The following is a 23,687-nucleotide window of genomic DNA, read 5'->3' on the forward strand; positions in this document are numbered from 1 at the left end:
AAATACTGTAGAAATAACCTCCTTCAAACATTAAAATTAGCACATTGTTCTGGAAAACATTTGGGCGGGGCAAAGTAAGATTAAAACTACACAGTGTGGGTTGCTTGATAGCACATTGCTGGCATATGGGCACCACCGTGGTTTTAACAGGTAAGCTGACACTACTTCGAGTCAACTGGCCGCTCACTGTATAGTTACTAAAAAGTCTATTTGGTTAACAGTCCATCAGGGCAGTCAGAAAGTTAGTATCCTGATGTACAGTAAAAGCATTGGGTTGTAGAATATGGGTGTCAGTGGACGTGGAGAAGTTCTCAACCCCCATGGCCCCCAAGGATGAGGTGGAAGTCTGCACACACACGTATGGTGATATAAGGGGCGTGGATGGACGGCAAGGCAGGCACTGCCAAAAACACTGGCACATCATTATATCACCAAGGCCCTCCAGGCTGGCACAAGTCAAACAGGACACTGGCATCTGTAGAGTAGACACTAGTTGAGCCATCCTTGCTCTGTGGGGTTCAGACAGGCAAAGTCTGGGTCGAACTTCTCTCTACATTGACCTCTTACCGTATTCCCCCGAAGCAGGTGCACTTAATGATTATAGTGAGGACACACAGAATTGTGAGAACACCGTACTCGGAAGGAGGGCTAGAACTGTGAACTGTCTGTAGGACAGAACTGGGGCTCAGAATATCTCCTGTGGCACACTATTTAAAAGGAGAGGAACCTCATGACCAAGCTTCCCATGATTCACAGGACGACAAGAACAGATGAAGGGGGTGGGGGGGGGGGACAAACTCAGTGCAGTTGAAATACTTGTCCCGTGAGGTAAGGATTAACGGAAACTCCCGCTTTGGGCTCATCTGGTCTCTGACGGTATGCTCATCATCTTGTATAAATAAACCGGCTCTCAAGAGATCTGGGGCCATCTCGTTCTAATTTGAGGTTTCCCCCGAAGAGCAACGAGGAGCAGCCTAACCTCTTCAGAAGAGTGCCAGTCCAGTTCTGTTGAATTACAGTACTGTACTACTGGAGTCTCATCTGTTAAAGTGCTGGTTAGACCTTGATACGATGGTGCCAATTGTAGATGTCCAAGTCCGCAGCCGATTATTTGTTCAACTACCATTGGCAACCATGTGGGAACTGGGAAGAATCCTTCTGGGTCCCCAGAAGAGATTATTTCCCCCCACCCAACTTCTTGTCATCTTAGCATTAAAAATGGCCAATGTGGTTTTTCAGACCATACAAAATGTACAAATGGTTGACAGTTCATAACCCTGCCAGGATCCCTTGAGACAATGCCCCTTTGGTGCCAAAACCATCCAGCGGCCGACCTTCTACGAACGCATGTGTGTCTTTGTATTGACAGAGTGAGAACTCACAAAGTAGAGTGAAAACTGAGGTTGTCTGAGAGTGTATTACCTTAGTAGATTTCAAAAGTCAACTGTCCAAAACACACATGATGGAATCCTCCTGCCCTCATTCACTGGACTCCATGTCAGTCTACATTAACATGATCCTTAGTGCAGACAAGGCGTCCCTGTTATCTGTGCTGAACAGGCAGAAAAGCCAAAACAAGAAGGATGACAAAAGAAGCACTGTGAGACTAACCTTATTAAATGACACTAAGCGTGACATGACAAACACCACAATATAGTTACAGTAGCATGTGATGCATCATGAATCCCATTTTCAGAAGTTCACACCTAACCCAGTTTCTCTCGTGAAAGGGGAAATTGATTAAATTATTGCCTTCAAGAAAATACGTTTTCAGAAAAGTCAACAACTTGACCTTTCTAAGGCAGTTAGCATAACTGCTATTCTCAGTATGGGTTTGTTCATGTCATTTCCCCATGGGTAGGCTGACAGTGATGCTACTTCCTGCTAACAACACTGACGTGGCTAAAAAATTCCTCAGACCTGCCCACATACTCCCCATGTAAGATATATGTGGCTAAACACATTTCATTACAGCCCCTTCTTCCAAATAGTCAGAATGAACAGCAGATTTATATAAAAACATCAATGACTACCCTCAGTCTATATTCAAAAGAGATCCTGCTATAACTTGCTGGGATTTTAGTTAATTGAGAAACAATACAACAGACAAGCGATACTGATGAAAAAGATGTTGAACCCTGACTAAAGACCAGCTCACAACACACACCAAGGCTAGTAGAGAGTAACCTAACAATGCGATAACCAATTAATCGATCCAGCTCTAATAGCGCTACATGTGAGCTGGCAAAGGTTCTGTAGGGTTTCATACACTGGTCGTGACCCTCAAACCTCAACTCGTTCAACGATATCTAAAGCCTTGTTCAAACTGCAAGCCTTAATGCTCAAATCAGTTTTGGAATTACTGACTGTCCAAACAGTTAAATAAAAACAGCAAGTGTGTGTTCAAACAGCAGTCGTTTGCTGACATGGCTATGCTTGTTGTCATATACTGAACAAAAATATTAAAAAAGGCAACATGCAACAATTTCTACGATTTTACTGAGTTACAGTTCATATGAGGAAATCAGTCAATTGAAATAGATTCATTAGGCCCTAATCTATGAACGTCACATGACTGGGCAGAGGCACAGCCATGGGTGGGCCTGGGAGAGCATAGGGCCACCCACTTCGGAGGCTGGCCCAGCCAATCAGAATGAGTTTCTCCCCCACAAAAAGGGCTTTATTACAGACTGAAATTTAGGAGTATTTCTTCAGCTGTCCAGGTGGCTCTTCTCAGACGATCCCGCAGGTGAAGAAGCCGGATGTGGAGGTCCTGGGCTTGCGTGTTTACATATGGTCTGCGGTTGTGAGGGCAGATGGACATACTGCCAAATTCTTGAAAATGACATTGAGGCAGTTTATGATAGAGATTAACATTAAATTCTCTGGTAATAGCTCGTGGACCTTCCTGCAGTCAGCATGCCAATTGCGCCTTCCCTCAAGACATCTGTGGCATTGTGTTGTGTGACAAAACTGCACATTTTAGAGTGTTGTTTTAATGTCCTAGCACAAAGTGCACCTGTGTAATGATCATGCCATTTAATCAGTTACTTGACATGCCACACAAGTCAGGTGGATGGATTATCTTAGAAAATTAGAAATGCTCACTAACAGGGATGTAAACAAATTTGTGCACAACTTTTAAGAGAAATAATTGCTGAGATCTTTTCTTTCAGCTCATGAAACATGGGACCAACACTTTCCATGTTGCATTTATATGTGTTCAGTGTAGTAACAGGTGTGTGCGCAGTGGTGTAGGCCGATTGGTGGTGGTGCTCGTGCTTCCTATCATTCAGAAGTTATGTAGCAAGCTAAGGTGACACCAATGCCGGTCATGGACGTTTACCAGTTGCTTTGAATGTTCAAAATCATTGTGTAAGAACAACTTTAAAGCCACAAAAAGGATAAGATCTAACTTTCAAAACTAGTCCTTTTGGCTAACCACAGCAGACAACTAGCTAGCTGTTTAGCTATGTAGTACATGCACTAATTTGTTTGTAAACAATTAACAAGCTACCATCTCACATTCTTGTCAAACTGTCAGAGTAGCTATCTAGCAAGCAACAAAATATGCCAAATAACTCTAAAACCACATTTGACCGTTCAGACAAGTCGCATGGCCAGGAATCAGATTTTTTTAAATTTGGACTTAAAACCACCTACGAAGGTGGTTTGAAATGCATCTTGAAATATCTGATTCCATGTGGCTTTTGGCTGTTCAGATTTCAGGAAAAATAACAGATTCGAATATGCACAAAAAAATTAGATTTGAGTTACTTCAAACTGCCAATGTGAACAAGGCTTATTAGCAACAACTGCATTGAGACTAAAACTCTCAGTATTACGCCCTTGTTAGCAGGTTCTCTGTTTTAAAGTGACAATCTGCAGTTGAAACAAAGCATACTAACTGCCACTTGTTCAGTAAAAAGCTGAGGGATGGGGCTGGAGTAATGTAAAAACTCAGATTTCATAGACAGAGCATCCATGTTATCCACAGGTAAAAATCTGTTGTTCTGCCCATGAGCAAGGCAGGTAACCCACTGTTGCAAAGAAAAAGCCATATCTCAGACTGGCCAATAAAAAGAAAAGATGAAGATGGGCAAAATAACACAGACACTGGACAGAGGAACGAGAAGGCCAGCATCCCGGAGTCGCCTCGTCACCGTTGAGACTGGTGGTTTGCGGGTACTATTTAACAAAGCTCCAGTTGAGGACTCAAGAGGCATCTGTTTCTCAAACTAGGTAGTAATTTACTTGTCCTCTTGCTCAGTTGTGCACCGGGGCCTACCACTCTTTCTATTCTGGTTAGAGACCGTTTGCGCTGCTCTGTGAAGGGAGTAGTACACAGCGGTGTACAAGGTCTTCAGTTTATCGCATGGAATAGCCTTAATTTCTCAGAACAAGAATAGACTGACGAGTTTCAGAAGAAAGTTTTGTTTCTGGCCATTTTGAGCCTGTAATTTAACCCCCAAATGCTGATGCTCCAGATACTCAACTAGTCTAAAGGCCAGTTTTATTGCTTCTTTAATCATCACAGCAGTTTTCAGTTGTGCTAACAATTGCAAAAGGGTTTTCTAATGATCAATTAGCCTTTTAAAATGATAAACTTGGATTAGCTAACCCAACGTGCTATTGGAACACAGGAGTGACAGTTGCTGATAATGGGCCTCTGTAAGCCTATGTGGATATTCCATGACAAATCCGCCATTTCTAGCTACAATAATCATTTACAACATTAACAATGTCTACACTGTATTTGATCAATTTGATGTTATTTAAAAAAATTGACAAAAGTGCTTTTCTTTCAGAAACAAGGACATTTCTAAGTGACCCCAAACTTTTGAACGGTAGTGTATGTAGCAACTCCAGATTGCCCCTTTAATGGTCACAAACAGATGACATGCTCAATAGCTACACCCCTATAAAATAAACGTTTGCAAATGAAATAGTCCTGCCAGCTACCTACCTACCAACTAGGTCAAATCTAGACAGTGAGCCACATCCAAGAGAAGTGGAAAAGGAGGGGAGTGGTCTTTGATGGAGGAATTACAATGAGACCTTTCATGGGGTCTGGTTAAAACTTTCCAACTGGTTAACGGCACCTTTTTTTTTTAAATTGTCCGACGTCAGTTTTCAAGCAACGGCTTAAGAACAACATGGCTCTTTCACGGAATCCAGTGCACTGCTATCCACGATTAGACGGATGGTTCAGGTGTTTATATTTGCTTTGGAACGCTGAGGTCTTTGGGGCGGTTGCTTTAACAAATAATATATTTTCATTTGAAATGCATCTGTGTAGTGATGCCCGCCTGGCAGTAAATTTAAAGCAGGCAGGCCTAAATTGATATAGTAGGTGATGATAGATCTCTTCAAAATCAAGTTAGATGTTTTCAGGTCTGAAAGAGGTCTAGTGTTGATGTGTCCATTGTCCACATTATCTGTTGTGTAGTGTGCAACTATGTTTCAATTTCAAATGAATGGGGAGAGAACCATTAGTCCATACCAGGAGTTATCATAGTGCTCTGTCCACCCATAATGAGTTACCAATAGGCCTACTGAAAAAGGTCTCCAAAGTAAGACACTCCCCTCATGAAAGGTTAAGTATGGTCAATGTACACATGAAAGTTTCACTTACAGTATAATTTGAAACAAAAAAATTAAGTAAGAAGTAGGTATTGGTCTGAAGCCAAAAAAAGGTAAGTCACATGAGCACTACATTGCCTACTTCACCCATGCTCTACCAAGGTTTTCCAGCAAACAGCTTTTACTTACGACAGTAGATCTGCTGATATATTGTACTTCAAACAATGTGCAGGCAAGTTGCTTAGGATTCAAACCTTCTCAAACAGCCTAATTGATACTCTTAGAGGTGCTCCCACAATAATGTGATTTGTACTGCATACAAGATAAAAGTAGAGGAAGAATCCAATTCTTTAAGTTTTTTTTATTATTTGATTATTTGAAAGCAAGCTTTGCTTCTATACTTACAAGACCATCTGGCTTGATTGAGTGAGCAGTTTTGTCTTGTAGTAATGTATGTGGTACGTGCCTGTTATTTTCCATTTCAAATTGTAATTTATTTAAGCAATACATGTCACTAAGAAAAATATTTAATAATCCCATAAATTTACAGTCAAAAGGTGTGCAACATAACAAGTGGTTGTGTGTTGGACCGTCACTCAGTTCTATTCGCCTCTATCTGCATTCCTGATGTCTGTAACCATTAGCTAATCTGTGTAATATTGATTGAGGCTCAAAACCACTTGTTTTGCAAACATGGTCCTGTTTTATCAATTGCTGTGCTGATCAAGGGACAGTTCAATGTCAAATAAATATGCATCTTAAAAGTTGTTTGTATTTGTACTTATTTTTGTAGTAAAGATGGTGACACTACAATAAAACACATTTAGAACTACAATATGTATTTTTAGATATGCCTACTGCCTAATGATAGATATACATTATTTTAATATCAGGACACTAAAGTAAATTATCCCGCTGAAGAGTATTAATTTGCCTGTTTGAGGAGGTTTGAATCCTGAGAAACCTGCCTACAAATTGTTTGAAGTACAATAGACCAACATAGTTATTGTAGTAGGTTGTGGAAAATATTGGAGATCAAGAAAAAGAAGGAGCAAGCGCTGTGTGTATATTGTGTGGAAAAAAACAGCCGAATTTGTGAAATTGTTTATCCGACATTATTTGAACACTCAAACAGGCAACACAAGCTGGATCTGTCTTATTTCTGGATAGACAGAGATAGCCAGGCACATTTAACAGTTAGGCTATTGATTATAGACCTAATTAAGTTGGAGTTTCATCTCGCTCGCTTTTCTTAAACAATTAAGGCAACGGCGGTTCTCGTCTCCTGACTCCACTGCTGCCTCCACCCGCATTGTTCTCAACATCAATATGCTAAGTAACTTCGCTATTATGCACATAGCAACATGGTCTAGGAAAAGGCTCCAATTAAACACCGCACTGATGTTTCATAACCGTCCGCTATCCAATTTGTTATTAATTTATATTTTTATTAGTGTTGCACCCTTGTATATGGTTATATTACACACAATTTCAATAGCACGCCTTAGTGATGGACTGTGCCATCCCCACGGCAGGGTAGCCTAGTGGTTAGAGTGTTGGACTAGTAACCGAAAGGAACCCCAAGCTGGGGAATCCCAAAACTGACAAGGTACAAATCTGTCGTTCTGCCCCTGAACAGGCACTGTTCCTAGGCCGTCATTGAAAATAAGAACTTGCCTAGTTAAATAAAGGTAAACAATCGATTAGTACACTCAAACAGGCGCAAATCAGACCGATGTCTTGCACACCATGAAATGTAGATTTTTAAAAAAAGTAAGTTGCTACTGCTCAACTGGCTTAGATATGATGGTATGGAGATTTGAATTTAACATTGCGCTTCAAATTGATTATAATACAGAAAAATGCAAAAAAAATGTTCTCTTCACCCCCACTACCTGTCGCTAACATGACAGTGTACATTATGGTGTCCTAAAGAAAGGAGCAACTTCAAACATTCCTATCTGCAACAAGGACAAAGTAAAATGTACAGGAAAGAATGCAGTTAATGTCACAGTGGGATCCTCGACCTCCATGACTCAATGCAGCTAGTTTGACATTTCCTGCCATCTTTGTTGGAATTATCAACCCAGTGTGTGACAGGTCATAGGTTACACCACAGAGTTCCACACTAGCAAGGCTAAAGTACACTCCCCATATACCAGGCTCAGCTGTGCATGTTGGCTGTTCGGATCACCTCAGACATGAACTGAAAACCCTAACAAACCAAAGACAGACAGAATACTCATGGCTTTGCATAAAGTTTATATACTCTTTATACTTTACTGCTACCATATATTACATATACTTAAAGTTTCCTATTATACCAAAGAGTAGAAACAGTAGAGACAACTTCCAAATCCAGTGGTTGGAATTTGAGGTGACGTAAAGTAATAGTAAACAAAACTGGATTCTGCACGGATTGATTAAGACATTTTTACAATCATCCACCGTGTAGCAATCCTCGCTATATGAAAAACGTTACAATTCCTACCAAGTGGACTATCCCGATTGGTGCGATGCACTGAGTGTTTGTCTTTCACACCAGCGACCCTGGTTCACTCTCCTGCCGTTCGCTACAATATTATCAAGCTGAAGAACTCAACATGGAGGTTGGAGCAGAGTACTGAAGTGGAGCCAAATCCAGCACTGACCAACGGGCTTTCCCATAATGGAGAAGCAATAGTCAGACCATTTCCAGTCTCATCCCAAAACTATGCCCTCCTGAAAATAGACCACAATGGCTTACTTTACCCCATGCATTCAACCGACTTTGAGCCACTGTCGCCAGCCTGACTTCCTTAAGTCTTAGACCTCTAATTTGGGACTGCCCAAAAATGTTTTGTCGAGTCATGCACAGGCTATGCAATTTGTCAAGCGCTCTTCTTTTCAAGGAATGAATACTCAGTGTCTAGTTTAAAACGTTAAATGTAAGTGAACAATACACAACAAAACATTGAATGAAAGCTGAGAGAGGGCTTGAATTACTCAAGCCCTTGATCATTACTCCGTTCCATTACACATAAGAGTCATTTGATGAAGGCATCTTCTGTATGGAGGAAGTTTTGTTAAGAGCCCTGACACTCAGTCTGAACATTAACACACATCGTTTGTGGTACGGTTTTGGAAGCATAAAAAGGACCTTGTCTTTCATATCAGCGACAAATAATAATAAACCACTACTGGTCAAATGTTTTAGAACACCTACTCCAAAGGTTTTTATTGTTTTACTATTTTCTACATTGTAGAATAATAGTGAAGACATAAATTATTAAATAACATATGGAGTCATGTAGTAAGCAAAAAAGTGTTAAATCAAAATATATTTTATATTTGAGATTCTTCAAATAGCCATCATTTGCCTTGATGACAGCTTTGAGCAATCTTGGCATTCGCTCAACCAGCTTCACCTGGAATGTTTTTCCAACAGTCTTGAAGGAGTTCCAACATATGCTAAGCACTTGTTGGCTGCTTTTCCTTCGCTCCATGGTCCAACTCATTCCAAACCATCTTCATTTGTTTGAGGGATTGTGGAGACCAGGTAATGTGATGCAGCACTCCATCGCTCTCCTTCTCGGTCAAATAGCCCTTACACAGCCTGGGGGTGTGTTTGGGTCATTGTCTTGTTGAAAAACAAATGATAGTCCCACTAAGCGCAAACCAGGTGGGATGGCATAGCGCTGCATAATGCTGTGGTAGCCATGCTGATTTAGTGTGCCTTGAATTCTAAATAAAATCAGACAGTGTCACCAGCAAAGCACCCCCACACCATAACACCTCCTCACCATACTTTACGGTGGAAAATACATATGCAGAGATCTGTTCACCCAAACCACAACTCACAAAGACACGGAGGTCGAAACCAAAAGTCTCCAATTTGGACTCCAGACCAAGGGACAAATTTCCACTGGTCTAATGTCCATTGCTCATGTTTCTTGGCCCAAGCAAGTCTCTTCTTATTAGTGTCCTTTAGTAGTGGTTTCTTTGCAGCAATTCGACCATGAAGGCCTGATTCACACAGTCTCCTCTGAACAGTTGATGTTGAGATGTGTGTTACTTGATCTCTGTCAAGCATTTATTTGGCCTGCAATTTCTGAGGCTGGTAACTAATGAACTTATCCTCTGCAGCAGAAGTATCCCTTGGTCTTCCTTTCCTGTGGCAGTCCTCATGAGAGCCAGTTTCAGCATAGTGCTTGATGGTTTTTGCGACTGCATTTGAAGAAACTTACAAAGTTCTTCAAATTTTCCAGATTGACTGACCTTCATGTCTTAAAGTAGTGATGGACTGTCGTTTCTCTTTGCTTATTTGAGCTGTTCTTGCCATATGGACTTGGGTCTTTTACCAAATAGGGCTATCTTCTGTATACCAACCCTACCTTGTCACAACACAACTGATTGATATATTAAGAAGGAAATAATTTCCACAAATTAACTTAATTTATGCCGCCACACCTGTTAATTGAAATACATACCAGGTATAATACCACCTCATGAAGCTGGTAGAGAGAATGCCAAGAGTGTGCAAAGCTGTCATCAAGGCAAAGGGTGGCTATTTGAAGAATCGCTACATTGTAGAAAATAGTAAAAAGAAAATAAAAAACCCTTGAATGAGTAAGTGTTCTAAAACTTTTGACCGGTAGTGTATAATTCTTTTTTATTGATACATCTTTTTGGGTCAGTGTTCCCAAACAGCTAAATCTCCATGTTACAGCGCGTTTTAATTAAAGAATACCACCTATGCTAATTAGCTATCTAGCATGCGCCTAACACCTGTGTGCGTAATGGAAGAAGGCAGCCAGAAACGTGTTGTCACTGAATAATACTGTCAGTTGCAACTGTGATAAAGGCAGTTTAAACAGGGTACAGGAAGTGTATATTTTGAATGTGTTAAATTATTTTGAAGTGATATAAAAAGTAAAAGGCTTTATGTTTCTAGAGCCATATCACAATTGAGAATCGATTCATGTTTAGAGATGGAGTATTTGGCTGTTTTTCCTACCAGAGCCAGTCTACCTCTGAAAATAACATTAGGTCCTTTGACCTTAACGAGTAACGGTAGGCTCTTTAAGTGTACATCTTGGGTTAGGCGACTAAACTCCACGGCGGAGGAAGTTTCTGATGAACTTTACCAACACTTCCTTCCCCACGGAAAGCATAATTTATCCTTCAAATAGCAACGACTTGAGTTTGATTCATTGTTTTAAAATACCTGATTCTATCAATGTTGAAAATATCAAAGTGCAGGCAGATCTAGATTCTAGGCAACATTAACAAAATTGTCTCTGGGTTTGGCCAACTACAACCTTAATCAGTTAGAGAAACAATGACCACGTACCCACTTTCATTGACATAGTTAGTAGGCTAGCCTACATGAAGAGGAAACTCTAAATAGCGGCATACGTATGGAGCTATCTTACCTTCGTTCTTAAATGTGCCCAAACAATTTGGATAGCCAGCAAAAGTATCCGTTTGATGCCTTTTCAAACACCAACATAGAGCACCGACCGCACGTATGCTGTTTCTCTCCGTTTTTGAGGTGTGGTTCCAAGTTGTTCAATCAGGAAATTCAGATGTTTTAAAATACTTGTTCAAAAGCATATTTTTGCCGGTAAAGTCAAACAGCACCCCTTATGGACATAAACGCACTTTGCGTTTTGAAATTAGATTAATTCCTTCGTGTCATCATAAAGTCAACACTGCAACCTACAGGGCAATTGCAGGTATATAGGCCTATTCTTACCATTCAATCCAATCCCATTTTCAATAAACCTACGCCGTGTGTAGTGGACTGAATATGGACCCAGGATGTGCCTATTTATGCTTTTCATAATATCATATGATGATATAGCCCAACGTTTATCAGCAAATTGTCCAACTTTATTAGCCTATCATTATATTACATTATTATTATTACATTATCGGTATAGCCTTGATCATTATTGGTCGATTTTCGCAAAAATGACTGTATTTTGCCATAATTGAATAGCAACCCACATTATTTCTTTATGTACAAGAATTGCATTTTTTAATGCACAATAATTAGTTAAGGCCTATTTGATTTTATTTGATTTTAAGTTAATAAAACAGTAGGCCTATTTGATTTTACGTCACAAAAACCCAATGCACTTGTTACTCGTTAAGGTCAAAGGACCTAATGTTATTTTCAGAGGTAGACTGGCTCTGGTAGGAAAAACAGCCAATGTCGTCACAAAGTGTGGGCGTGGCTGGTTCTGAAAAAGCAAGATTGTGCGCGAGGATTTTACAGCGTCGCCACAGCACTCGCACGAGCGTACGTTTTTTTTTTAATTATAACCCAGTGGAGCGTACCCAGCGACAAACAAAGAGGAGCCTTGTCAGCCAAGATTTCTCAAGAAGTAAGATAATATTTTATTTTCATTGCATTGTTGAAATGTAAATTGATATGTTTTTTAATTGCATTTTCATAATTTTGCCGCCTTGTCAGTGACCTACATTAGTGATATGGTGTTGCATTTAGTGCACCTGTGCTGGATAGTGGATACAAAATTACATGTAGACTAAACTAACAATATTGAATGTTGATAAACAAAAAAAAATATGTATATAGCCTGTAATAGTAATGTTAGAATTAACTATTTATCTTTCCCAGTAGGCATAAGAAAGAAACTAAATACAATAGCCTATTACCTAATTTTGCCCATTAAGCTGGCAAGGCCGGATAGCCTGTTAAATAAAAATCATAAATGCACACAATTAAAAACGGGTAAGCTCCGAATTGAGTGTCAATGGTAGATAGATAACGCTCTATCGTGTTTTATTTTATGCTTGGCACATTATCTCAGATATTTTTAGGACTGCATGACCCAGTTTCTGGAATAGTCTCCATCGTTCGCACAGATGACATTCTGTCAAAAACGGAGATGTCATGTGTAAATCTATATTTACATGATTAAAGAATAACTGTCAAAATGGCTTGTAACTTCTCAAGCCCCATAGGCGTCAACCGCTCCGTTGAGGCTTTATGTCTACTTAATATGGTGAATTTTATCTGTAGCATACTACTGTATCTGTTGAAATGATATACATTGGTGTCGTATTGAGGACGGGTGACGCTCTTAGTCAGTATGTGGCCGTTCTACACGATATTATGACCTAATGGATAAGAACGATTTGTTCAATAGGATAAACAAAAAATGTATAGAGTAACTTGACACAGGGACCTTTATCCACCAATAGACTATCATCCTTAACCGATTTAAAATGGCATAACCTACTGACAGGGTGGGGTCATTTCTTCCCTAAATGTTGATTTCATGCTACAGTAATGGCATTTTAACAACAGGATCTGTTGTCCATTTTCACTATGTGCATTTTACATTGAATTGCTGTATAATTTTTAGTGTTTAACTGTATTTAACCACAGACGTGTAGCCTTATTGTATAATAACGTTAGACTTTATTGTGTTATCATTTGGTTTAGGAAATTCACATTCACACCATTCACATTTTCTTTCAGATCTGTTTTGCAGTTGTAAACAGGTAGCCCATTACTGTAAATATAATGTTGAGGGTGCTTTAAAGCCTAAAAATAAGATGTTTTAAAATAGAATAAATGTGCCCTTGTTTGCACTCTTACGTTTGGGGAACCTATATTTATGTGGTCACAATTAACTTAGTAATGTTCAAAAAGTATTACGCATACAGTACCAGTCAAAAGTTTGGACACACCTGTATGCTACAGATAAAATTCACCAGGGTTTTTCATTATTTTTGATTATTTTCTACATTGTAGATAATAGTGAAGACATCAAAACTATGAAATAACACATGGAATCATTTTAGTAACAAATCAAAATATATTTCAGATTCTTCAAAGTAGCCGCCCTTTGTCTTGATGACCGCTTTGCACACTCTTGGCATTCTGTCAACCAGCTTCATGAGGAAGTCACCTGGAATGGATTTCAATTAACAGGTGTGCCTTGTTAAGTTACTTTGTGGAATTTCTTTCCTTAATGCGTTTGTGCCAGTCAGACAAGGTAGGGGTGGTATACAGAAGATAGCCCTATTTGGTAAAATACCAAGTCCATGGCAAGAACAGCTGAAATAAGCAAAGAGAAATGACAGTCCATCATTACTTAAAAACATGAAGGTCAGTCAATCTGGAAAATTTCAATAACTGAACGTTTCTTCAAGTGCAGTCGCAAAAACCATCAAGCACTGACAAAACTGGTTCTCATGAGGACCGCCACAGGAACGGAAGACCCAGAGTTCCCTCTGCTGCAGAAGTTCATAGTTACCAGCCTCAGAAATTGCAGGCCAAATTGCTTGACAGATTTCAAATAACAGACACATCTCAACATCAACTGTTCAGAGGAGATTGCATGAATCAGGCCTTCATGGTCGAATTGCTGCAAAGAAACCACTACTAAAGGACACCAATAAGAAGAGACTTGCTTGGGCCAAGAAACATGAGCAATGGACATTAGACCAGTGGAAATTCATCCTTTGGTCTGATGAGTCGAAATGTGAGATTTTTGGATCCAACCGCCGTGTCTTTTGTGAGATTTAGAGTAGGTGACTAGATGATATCCGTATGTGTGGTTCCCACCGTGAAGCATGGATGAGGAGGTGTACTGGTGAAGGGGTGCTTTGCTGGTGACACTGTCTGTGATTTTATTTAAAATTCAAGGCACACTTAACCAGCATGGCTATCACAGCATTCTGCAGCGATATGCCATCCCATCTGGTTTGCGTTTAAGTTGGAATGCAGAGTGAAGGAAAAGCAGCCAACAAGTGCTCAGCATATGTGGGCTCCCCTTCAAGACTGTTGTAAAAGCATTCCAGGTGAAGCTGGTTGAGAGAATACCAAGAGTTTGCAAAGCTGTCATCAAGGCAAAGGGTGGTTACTTTGAAGGATCTCAAAATATATTTTGATTTGGTTAACACTTTCTTTGGTTACTACATGATTCCATATGTGTTATTTCATAGTTTTGATGTCTTCACTATTATTCTACAATGTATAAAAAATAAAGAAAAACCCTTGCATGAATAGGTGCGTCCAAACTTTTGACTGATACTGTATATCACACAAACATTTCAAGATTAGGTCAGATTATGAGGAATGCCAAATTAGGTCATGTTAACAAATGTGCGACTCAACATTATTGCATTCTAGACCTACAACTTGAACGTTAGTGTTCTATGTTTTAAAACCTATCACCAGAAAGCTTATGTAACCTAGTTCGCTTCAGTTTACCAACAGGTTTAAATGAGCAACAAGGATTGACCTAAATCTGCATCTCAAGAAAAAACTACTTGATCCTGTGCCCATTTGTTCTTATGTAATGGCATAGACTTCTCTTAACCTGAACTCTGCTATGGGAGAAAGCCAGTCAAGACAAAACGTTCTCCTAACCATGGCATCTACAGTATAGGGGCCCTTTGGAATAAAGACAAAATATCAGGTAGCCATTTGAAATTATAGAGACATAGTACTGGAATGAAATACTGTATATGTGGGGACTAAGATTAGAGCAGTATGTATGTCTAATCTATTTTAAACTATGATCCCAAATCGCATTTTAATTTCCTATTTTACATTCAGGTAAAAATGCTGGTGAAATCAAACAGCGAGTATGACTCCTTCCTCTACTGGAGACAGCCCATCTCAGCCCCGGACCTGTCCGAGCTGGAAGACCTGGGTGTGACCAACAGCAAGCCAACCAAGAAGAGCAAGAAGGCCACCAAGAAACAGAATGCTGCCTTAGCCAAGCCAAGGAAGCAGCAAGAGGCACAGGAGGCTGAATTGTCAGAGTACACCACCTTCAACTACTGGAGAGAGCCTATCCCCAGCATCGACCTCCTCGACTTCAACCTGCTTCTGTGAGAACCATCCCCATCTCAGCCTCCCAGTCATAAGACCCTCCCTCTCCTCACACGGACCCTATCTGGATAAACATGGATTTTGTTAAGTTTCTGGTCCCAAGAAGAAGTACTGAATCTGTATTAGTCTGTACTGTGCATTTTTGTTTAGGATCCCGCCCTTTAAAAAAAAAAACATTTTCTCCTAAAATTACACACCCAAATCTAACTGCCTGACCTGAAGCAAGGATATGCATATTCTTGATGCCATTTGAAGGGAAACACTTTAAAGTTTGTGGAAATGTGAAATTAATGTAGGAGAATATAACACATTAGATCTGGTAAAAGATGGTACAAAAAAAAAGCTTTTCTCTTTTTTGTATTTGAAATGCAAGAGAAAGGCCATAATGCATTATTCCAGCCCAGGCACAATTTAGATGTTGGACTCTAGATGGCAGCAGTGCATGTGTAAAGTTTTAGACTGATCCAATGAACAATCGCATATCTGTTCAAAATGTTGTATCAAGACTGCCAAAATGTGCCTAATCAAGTTTATAATTGTGCACTCTCCTCAAACAATAGCATGGTATTCTTTCACTGTAATACCTACTGTAAATTGGACAGTGCAGTTAGATTAACAAGAATTGAAGCTTTCTGCCCATATCAGATATATCTATGTCCTGGTATTTTTTTGTTTGTTACTTACAACCTCATGCTAATCATATTGACCTACTTAGCTCAACTAGGAGTGGCAGGGTAGCCTAGTGGTTAGAGCGTAACTGAAAGGTTGCAAGTCCAATTCCCTGAGCTGACAAAGTACAAATCTGTCGTTCTGCCTCTGAAAAGGCAGTTAACCCACAATTCCTAGGCCGTCATTGAAAATAAGAATTTGTTCTTAACTGACTTGCCTAGTAAAATAAAGGTAAAAAAAAAATAACTGTCCCGGGGGACTGATCCCGTAGAGGATAAACTCCAAATAATACTGAAAGGACATTCTAGGGAGTTCTGCTTAGGTTTTCTCCACATGAGGGCTACATGACTCGGTCACTAATTTCAACAAACATAACTAACTAGAAATGGCAATAAGGTGAGCCTTAAAATTATTATAAATAGTTAAATTGCACACTGACTGCAAGGCTCCTGTCTCACATTAAGGACTTACTCATTCATAATTTGTGAGAGAACTTGAGTATGCTACATCACATTTTTTAACAAATGTAAAGTGCTGTCTCATTTTTAGCATCACCTAAAACAGGCATGAAGGGTAGTGCCAACCCGAGCCTTGGAGAGTGTCCGCATGTTGTATTTATAAGTAGTTATTTTTAAGTAGTAGAAAGTAAAGCACCTCCACACAGAACAGATATTTTAGAAGCTCTTAGGGAGCCACAAGCATGACTGTCTTTTGCACTTTGTATTGATTTGTTCAGTGTCTGAAACAGACATTGGGTGGCTCAAACCCACCCAATTAATTAATTTAGTATGCTGCTTTTAGCCTACCATAAGTAGGCCTCAACAGAGTGCAATGACTGAGGATAAATGTTAGAGATTCCAATGCAGAGCTGATCAACTGTTTTCTTTACTTTCTGCATAGACTACTGTGCCGTCTGAATGTCAAGGAAAGAATGGATTGAAATGTTTTAATGAAAGAAGGGAAAGGAATGTTTTTAATTGTGTCAGACTGATGTTACACATGGTCTTGAAAGTACGGTAGTACACACTCAAATTTTGGATACTTTTAATCATAAAGCTAACTTGTGCAATGAGCAGTAGATTCCCAAATGTGACTCATCGTACTTGGTCTGACTTTTCTGAAATAAATGGAGATTAAGATATGCACAGGATATCGATACACTTTGTTTACTGTGAGCAATAATCTCAAACTAAAGGGCTAGAACATGCAGCATTTTTTGAGGAGATACAGTGCCTTTGGAAAGTATTCAGGCCCCTAGACTTTGTCCACATTTTGTTACGTTACAGCCTTATTCTAAAATTGATTAAATACAAAAATCCTCTCAACACACACTACCCCATAATGACAATGTGAAAACAGGCTTATTTACATAAGTATTCAGACACTTTGCTATGAGACTCTCAATTGAGATCAGGTGCATCCTGTTTCCATTGATCATGCTTCAGATGTTTCTACAACTTGATTGGAGTCCACCTGTGGTACATTCAATTGATTGGACATGATTTGGAAAGGCACACACTTGTCTATATGAGGTCCCACATTTGACAGTGCATGTCAGAGGAAAAACCAAGCCATGAGGTCGAAGGAATTGTCTGTAGAGCTCCGAGACAGGATTGTGTCGAGGCAAAGAGCTGGGGAAGGGTACTAAAAAATGTCTGCCGCATTGAAGGTCCCCAAGAACACAGTGGCCTCCATTCTTAAATGGAAGAAGTATGGAATCACCAAAACTCTTCCTAGAGCTGGCCTCCTGGCCAAACTGAGCAATCGGGGGAAACGGGCCTTGGTCAGGGAGGTGACCAAGAACCCGATAGTGACTGTGATAGAGTTCCTCTGTGGAGATGGGAGAACCTTCCCGAAGGACAACCATCTCTGCAGCACTCCACCAATCAGGCCTTTATGGTAGAATGGCCAGACATAAGCCACTCTTCAGTAAAAGGCACATGAGAGCCCTCTTGGAGTTTGCCAAAAGGCACCTAAAGACTCTCAAAGCATGAGAAACAAGATTCTTTGGTCTGATGAAACCAAGATTGAACTCTTCTGCCTGAATGCCAAGTGTCATATTTGGAGGAAAACTGGCACCATCCCTACTGTGAAGCATGGGGTCAGCATCATGCTGTGGGAATGGTAAAAACTCTCCAAATACAGGTGTGCCAAGCTTGTATCGTCATATCCAAGATTTGAGGCTGTAATCTCTGCCAAAGGTGCTTCAGCAAAGTACTTATGTAAATGTGATATTGCCATTCTTTTGTTTTTATACATTTGCAAAAATGTCTGAAAACGTGTTTTTGCTTTGTCATTATGGAGTATTGTTTGTAGATTGAGGGGGGAAATGATTTAATCAATTTTAGAGTAAGGCTGTAACGTAACAAAATGTGGATAAAGTCAAGGGGTCTGAATACTTTCCAAATGCACTGTACGCACATAAGCATTAAACAATATTTAACTTCTCAATTTATTTCAAAATGTTTAAGGTTTCATTTCTCATGACACTTACAAAAACATGTCATAGGCGAGGTTGTCTCATCAAACCGGCTTCAGTGTAACAATGTCCATGCACCTTATATGCCTAAAATTGACAGTATGTGAACAGGTCTTGTTAAATAAAGAGGCTTCTTGAACACCTCCAGCTGCCAGAGTAGGCTATGGACTCATGTTTTGTCCATCAGACACCCAGTAAAATATATGGTTATATGATAATTATTAGCTTTTTCAGGATTCTTATTCGAATAATATGAAACCACTTCCTTTGGGGCATTTGGTATTAAAAGCTCTGCCTATGACAGTACATGGGACCATTACACTTTCATTAAAATACCTACAGTTGAAGTTGGAAGTTTACATACACCTTAGCCAAATATATTTAAACTCAGTTTTTCACAATTCCTGATATTTAATCTTAGTAAAAATCCCTTGTCTTAGGTCAGTTAGGATCACCACTTTATTTTAAGAATGTGAAATGTCAGAATAATAGAGAGAATGATTTATTTCAGCTTTTGTTTCTTTCATCACATTCCCAGTGGGTCAGAAGTTTACATACATTCAATTAGTATTTGATAGCATTGCCTTTAACTTGTTTAACTTGGGTCAAATGTTTCGGGTAGCCTTCCACAAGCTTCCCACAATAAGTTGGGTGAATTTTGGCCCATTCCTCTGGACAGAGCTGGTGTAACTGAGTCAGGTTTGTAGGCCTCCTTACACTCACACACTTTTTCAGTTCTGCCCACAAATGTTCTATAGGATTGAGGTCAGGGCTTGGTGATGGCCACTCCAATACCTTGACTTTGTTGTCCTTAAGCCATTTTGCCACAACTTTGGAAGACCCGTTTGCGACCAAGCTTTAACTACCTGACTGATGTCTTGAGATGTTGCTTCAATATATCCACATAATTTTCCATTCTCATGATGCCATCTATTTTGTGAAGTGCACCAGTCCCTCCTGCAACAAAGCACCCCCACAACATGATGCTGCCACCCATGTGCTTCACCGTTGAGATGGTATTCTTCAGCTTGCAATCCTCCCCCTTTTCCTCCAAACATAACGATGGTCATTATGGCCAAACAGTTCTATTTTTGTTTCATCAGACCAGAGGACAAAAAGTACGATCTTTGTCCCCATGTGCAGTTGCAAACCGTAGTCTGTCTTTTTTAGGGCAGTTTTGGAGCAGTGGCTTCTTCCTTGCTGAGCAGCCTTACAGGTTATGTCGATATAGGACTCATTTTACCGTGGATATAGATACTTTTGTACCTGTTTCCTAAAGCATCTGCTGTTCTATAATTGATTTGTACTTTTTGCACCAAAGTACGTTCATCTCTAGGAGACAGAACGCGTCTCCTTCCTCAGCGGTATGATGGCTGCGTGGTCCCATGGTGTTTATACTTGAGTACTATTGTTTGTACAGATGAACGTGGTACCTTCAGGCGTTTGGAAATTGCTCTCAAGGATGAACCAGACTTGTGGAGGTCTACAATTTTTTTCTTGGCTGATTTCTTTTGATTTTCCTATGATGTCAAGCAAAGAGGCACTGAGTTTGAAGGTAGAAATTGAAATACATCCACAGGTACACCTCCAATTGACTCAAATTATGTAAATTAGCCTGTCAGAAGCTTCTAAAGCCATGGCATACTTTTCTGGAATTTTCCAAGCTGTTTAAAGGCACAGTCAACTTAGTGTATGTAAACTTCTGACCCACTGGAATTGTGATAGTGAATTATAAGTGAAATAATCTGTCTATAAACAATTGTTGGAAAAATTACTTGTGTCATGCACAAAGTAGATGTCCTAACCGACTTGCCAAAACTATAGTTTGTTAACAAGAAATTTGTGGAGTGGTTGAAAAACAAGTTTTAATGACTCCAACCTAAGTGTATGTAAACTTCTGACTTCAACTGTAGGTGCAGTGCACATTAGTATTCATTGTAGCCTGTTCACTTACACTGACAGACATTGGTAAAATGTTGAAACTGTTTTTATTAATTGATTTTACATAGTTCAAATCCACAGTAGTTACTGTATAACCGTAGATATAGCAATACCAGCATTTAGTTAATTGCAATGGTTTACTGCCTTTGTACAATAAATTAATACAGCGTTTTTACTGTAGCAATTATTGCGAATGGCAACATTCCTTGCAGGTCTCGAACCCGAGTCTCCTAGCACGTAGGCAGGCAAGACCTGCTAACCACTGCTCTAATAAAGGTTAATCCTTTTGGTGGATCTTGACAGGCCTACCTAGGCAAGTGTCAGTACACCAGTTTCTAAACCCAGAGGCGCAACATCGCAAGACTTCCGGGAACGCTTGTCAAACAGACCAGACCAAGGTTTGAGAAGTCAATGAGATATTTTAAAAAATAATAGTAAAACATGATTCATTAGTTGTTAATTTTCTCGAAATCTAAAGGCACTCCCTAAATTCAAGCATATGTCTTAAGTAGTTGAACATGTTATTACTCCAACCTCGTGAAAGTGACAAACTTACACGTTTAAATATATTTTCTTAAACGTTTCGAGTTGACGGCCTGTACATTCTCAGTTTGGCGCAAGACAACCATTGTGCCACATTCAAAACAACTGGGAACTCAGAAAAATATGAGGTCAAATCATGACATCAGTCATCTTCAGGTCGTAAAGTCAGAGCTCTGGAAAGAGGTCAGAGTTCCCGAGTTGGAATTCCACGTTGGATGACTATTCAAATCGATTTTTACCAGTCGGAGCTCGTTTTTGTCCTGAGTTGCCAGTTGTTTTGAATGCACTGAAGTTGAAAGTCAGATTTCAGAGTTTCCCAGTTCCGAGTTCCCAGTTGTTTTGAACGCGGCATTAGACCCAACATTATGTTTCAAGCCATGAGCTTAGCTAGCCAATGTCACAGTGACTTCATGCCTACAAGTGTTGCTGTCACACCCTGGTCAAAGTATTTTGTGTTTATCTTTATTTATTTGGTCAGGCCAGGGTGTGGCATGGGGTTTTTGTATGTGGTGTGTATGGGGATTGTAGCTAGTGGGGTGTTCTAGCTAAGTCTATGGCTGTCTGAAGTGGTTCTCAATCAGAGGCAGGTGTTTATCGTTGTCTCTGATTGGGAACCATATTTAGGCAGCCATATTCTTTGAGTTTGTCGTGGGTGATTGTCCTTAGTGTCCTGATGTCATTGTTTCTGTGTTAGGATACACAAGTATAGGCTGTTTCGGTTTTCGTTTAAGTTTATTGTTTTGGTAGTGTTTGTGTTTAGTGTGTTTTCTTCATTAAACATGGATTGCAATAGACACGCCGCATTTTGGTCCGACTCTCCTTCACACCTAGAAAACCGTGACAGTTGCCTTGTTCAGGGAGCTCGGAAATGCCGACTTCCGAGCTTTCAAAACATCTGGAGAAAAAAATTAGCTACGACTGGGAAAAATAGATTTGAACAGTCATTACAACTCAGAACTCTTTCTAGAGCTCTGACATTCCGACCTGAAGATCACTGACGTCATGATTTGACCTAGTATTTTTCAGAGTTCCTAGTTGTTCTGAACGCGACGTGTCTTTGGCTGAACCCTGACCTCTCGCTGAACACAGTGTGCTACATCATAAATTGTCTGGAGGAAAAAAATGGTATAGTGAAGCGTGGAGACACTCCCGAACAGAAAGAAGTGTAACCAAAGACAGTACAGATTGAAGATAGGCTAAAACGGCTTCTCTAGAACTACTTAAGACATTTGCTCGAATCTATATTGTGCCTTTAGATTTCGAGAAAATGAACAACTAAAAGGAAGACAATTGCACTTCTCTTGATGACTTCATAAACCCCAAACCAGGCCTGTTTCGCAAGCGCTCTCAGAAGTCTCGCAATGTTGCGCCTCTGGCTTTAGAAACGCTGTGGTTCAGCCAAGGGGCAGAGCCCCACCTGTTTTGAGCTCCACATTTATAGCAGAAACATTTTTTTTTTTGGGGGGGGGGGGGGGGGGGGGGGTTGCCTGTTATATATGTTATTTTGGATGTCACATATCAGTTGGCAAACAATGTAAAAAATAATCATCTTTGAGTCAATAAAGCCTCCATACAAACATGGTCTCTTTTTTGCTTTCTTGAGTAAGGCAGCTCCAAAATGCAGGTGTTTCAGCCTAGCTTAGTATTTTCTGTGGTGGTGGGGCAGCCAGCGGGAGATAGGGAGTGTAGGGGTTGGTAATGTTCTCTAGTTGCATTGTGATTAACTAAGTGTTCTGTCACTCATGGGGACACTTTGTCACTGCCAAATCTAAGGTTAGAGCTAAAAAAAATCACGGCCCCTGGGTGCTGCCATAGAGTTACATTAGAAGTGCCCATCTAAGAAGGCTCAAGGTTATTGGCCACAGATAACTTGACGTCAAATCCCGTTATATCTACAGTAGCTTTGATTGGACGGATGTCAACATCATACTTTCAAAATCTTAGATAGCAGTCCTCCTCATGAATCAAGTCAACAATCTACTGGCAAATCCTTTTTAATCTTTGTCATATGAAGAGAAATAAGAGATAAAACGTATCGATGCTCATCTGCTATTGGACATAAACATTACACAACAACTTGGAAATCACAAATTCAACAATGAGTGGTTTGTAAGGAATTAGTGGCTATCTGCTAGCATGGCAAAGCAATCACTAGCCTGCTATTCAGTGGAGTGGGAGTGTGGTCCCAATTCTCGGTTTAAGGTTCTCTTTTCCAAGCTTAAAATTATAAACATTCAACATTGGCCATGCTGTCAATCCAGCATGAATTCTGCACTGCTCAAAACAACTGTTAACTCAGAACTGGGAAATCTGACTTCAGTGAGTTCAAGACAACTGGGAACTCAGGAAGAAACGAGCTCCGACTGGGTAAATACATGTTTAACGGTCATCCAACTTGTAAGTGGGGAACTCTGGCCTTTTTAGAGCTACGACCTGAAGATCACGGACGTCATCATAATTCGACCTTGTTTTTTTTTCAGTTCCCAGTTGTCTTGAATGCACCGTACATCCAGAGAATGCCAGACTTTGATAAAAGTTTGATGACAAAATATGCCCACAAGTCTGTTGCGCCGGCTTCCTGTCAAGTGAGCACAAGGTGAGTCCAAAAATGTC

General features: G+C 40.0%; 2 protein-coding genes across 9 annotated transcripts in view; one reads left to right on the forward strand and one right to left on the reverse strand.

Annotated features, from left to right (window-relative positions):
* LOC110488303 (CDC42 small effector protein 1) overlaps window positions 1–23,687 on the reverse strand; it is a 42,458-nt gene that overhangs the window by 9,876 nt on the left and 8,895 nt on the right. The window contains exons 1-2 of one of the 6 annotated variants that reach the window (XM_021560487.2): window positions 10,998–11,258; window positions 1,423–1,547 (exon numbers count right to left, since the gene is read on the reverse strand). The exons of 1 other annotated variant lie outside the window; for it this stretch is intronic. The gene's annotated coding sequence lies outside the window, so the exon portion shown is untranslated. Of the gene's footprint in view, window positions 1–1,422; window positions 1,553–10,997; window positions 11,305–23,687 lie in introns of those variants that run through there. 4 more of the 6 variants (XM_021560485.2, XM_021560484.2, XM_021560488.2 and 1 more) reach the window with 4 other exon arrangements.
* LOC110488305 (protein AF1q) lies at window positions 11,818–15,601 on the forward strand. Of its 3 annotated transcripts, XM_021560491.2 has the most exons (3): window positions 11,840–11,954; window positions 14,811–15,023; window positions 15,164–15,601. In XM_021560491.2, the coding sequence occupies exon 3, from the start codon at window positions 15,170–15,172 to the stop codon at window positions 15,443–15,445; it is 276 nt and encodes a 91-aa protein (XP_021416166.1). In that variant the 5' UTR covers window positions 11,840–11,954; window positions 14,811–15,023; window positions 15,164–15,169; the 3' UTR covers window positions 15,446–15,601. The 3 variants fall into 3 exon arrangements, with proteins under 3 accessions (XP_021416165.1, XP_021416166.1, XP_021416168.1); XM_021560490.2 differs by lacking the exon at window positions 14,811–15,023 and having other exon boundaries at window positions 11,818–11,954; XM_021560493.2 differs by lacking the exons at window positions 11,840–11,954; window positions 14,811–15,023 and adding an exon at window positions 13,491–13,531.

This window comes from Oncorhynchus mykiss, chromosome 32, assembly GCF_013265735.2.
Source record: "Oncorhynchus mykiss isolate Arlee chromosome 32, USDA_OmykA_1.1, whole genome shotgun sequence".
NCBI lineage: Eukaryota > Metazoa > Chordata > Actinopteri > Salmoniformes > Salmonidae > Oncorhynchus > Oncorhynchus mykiss.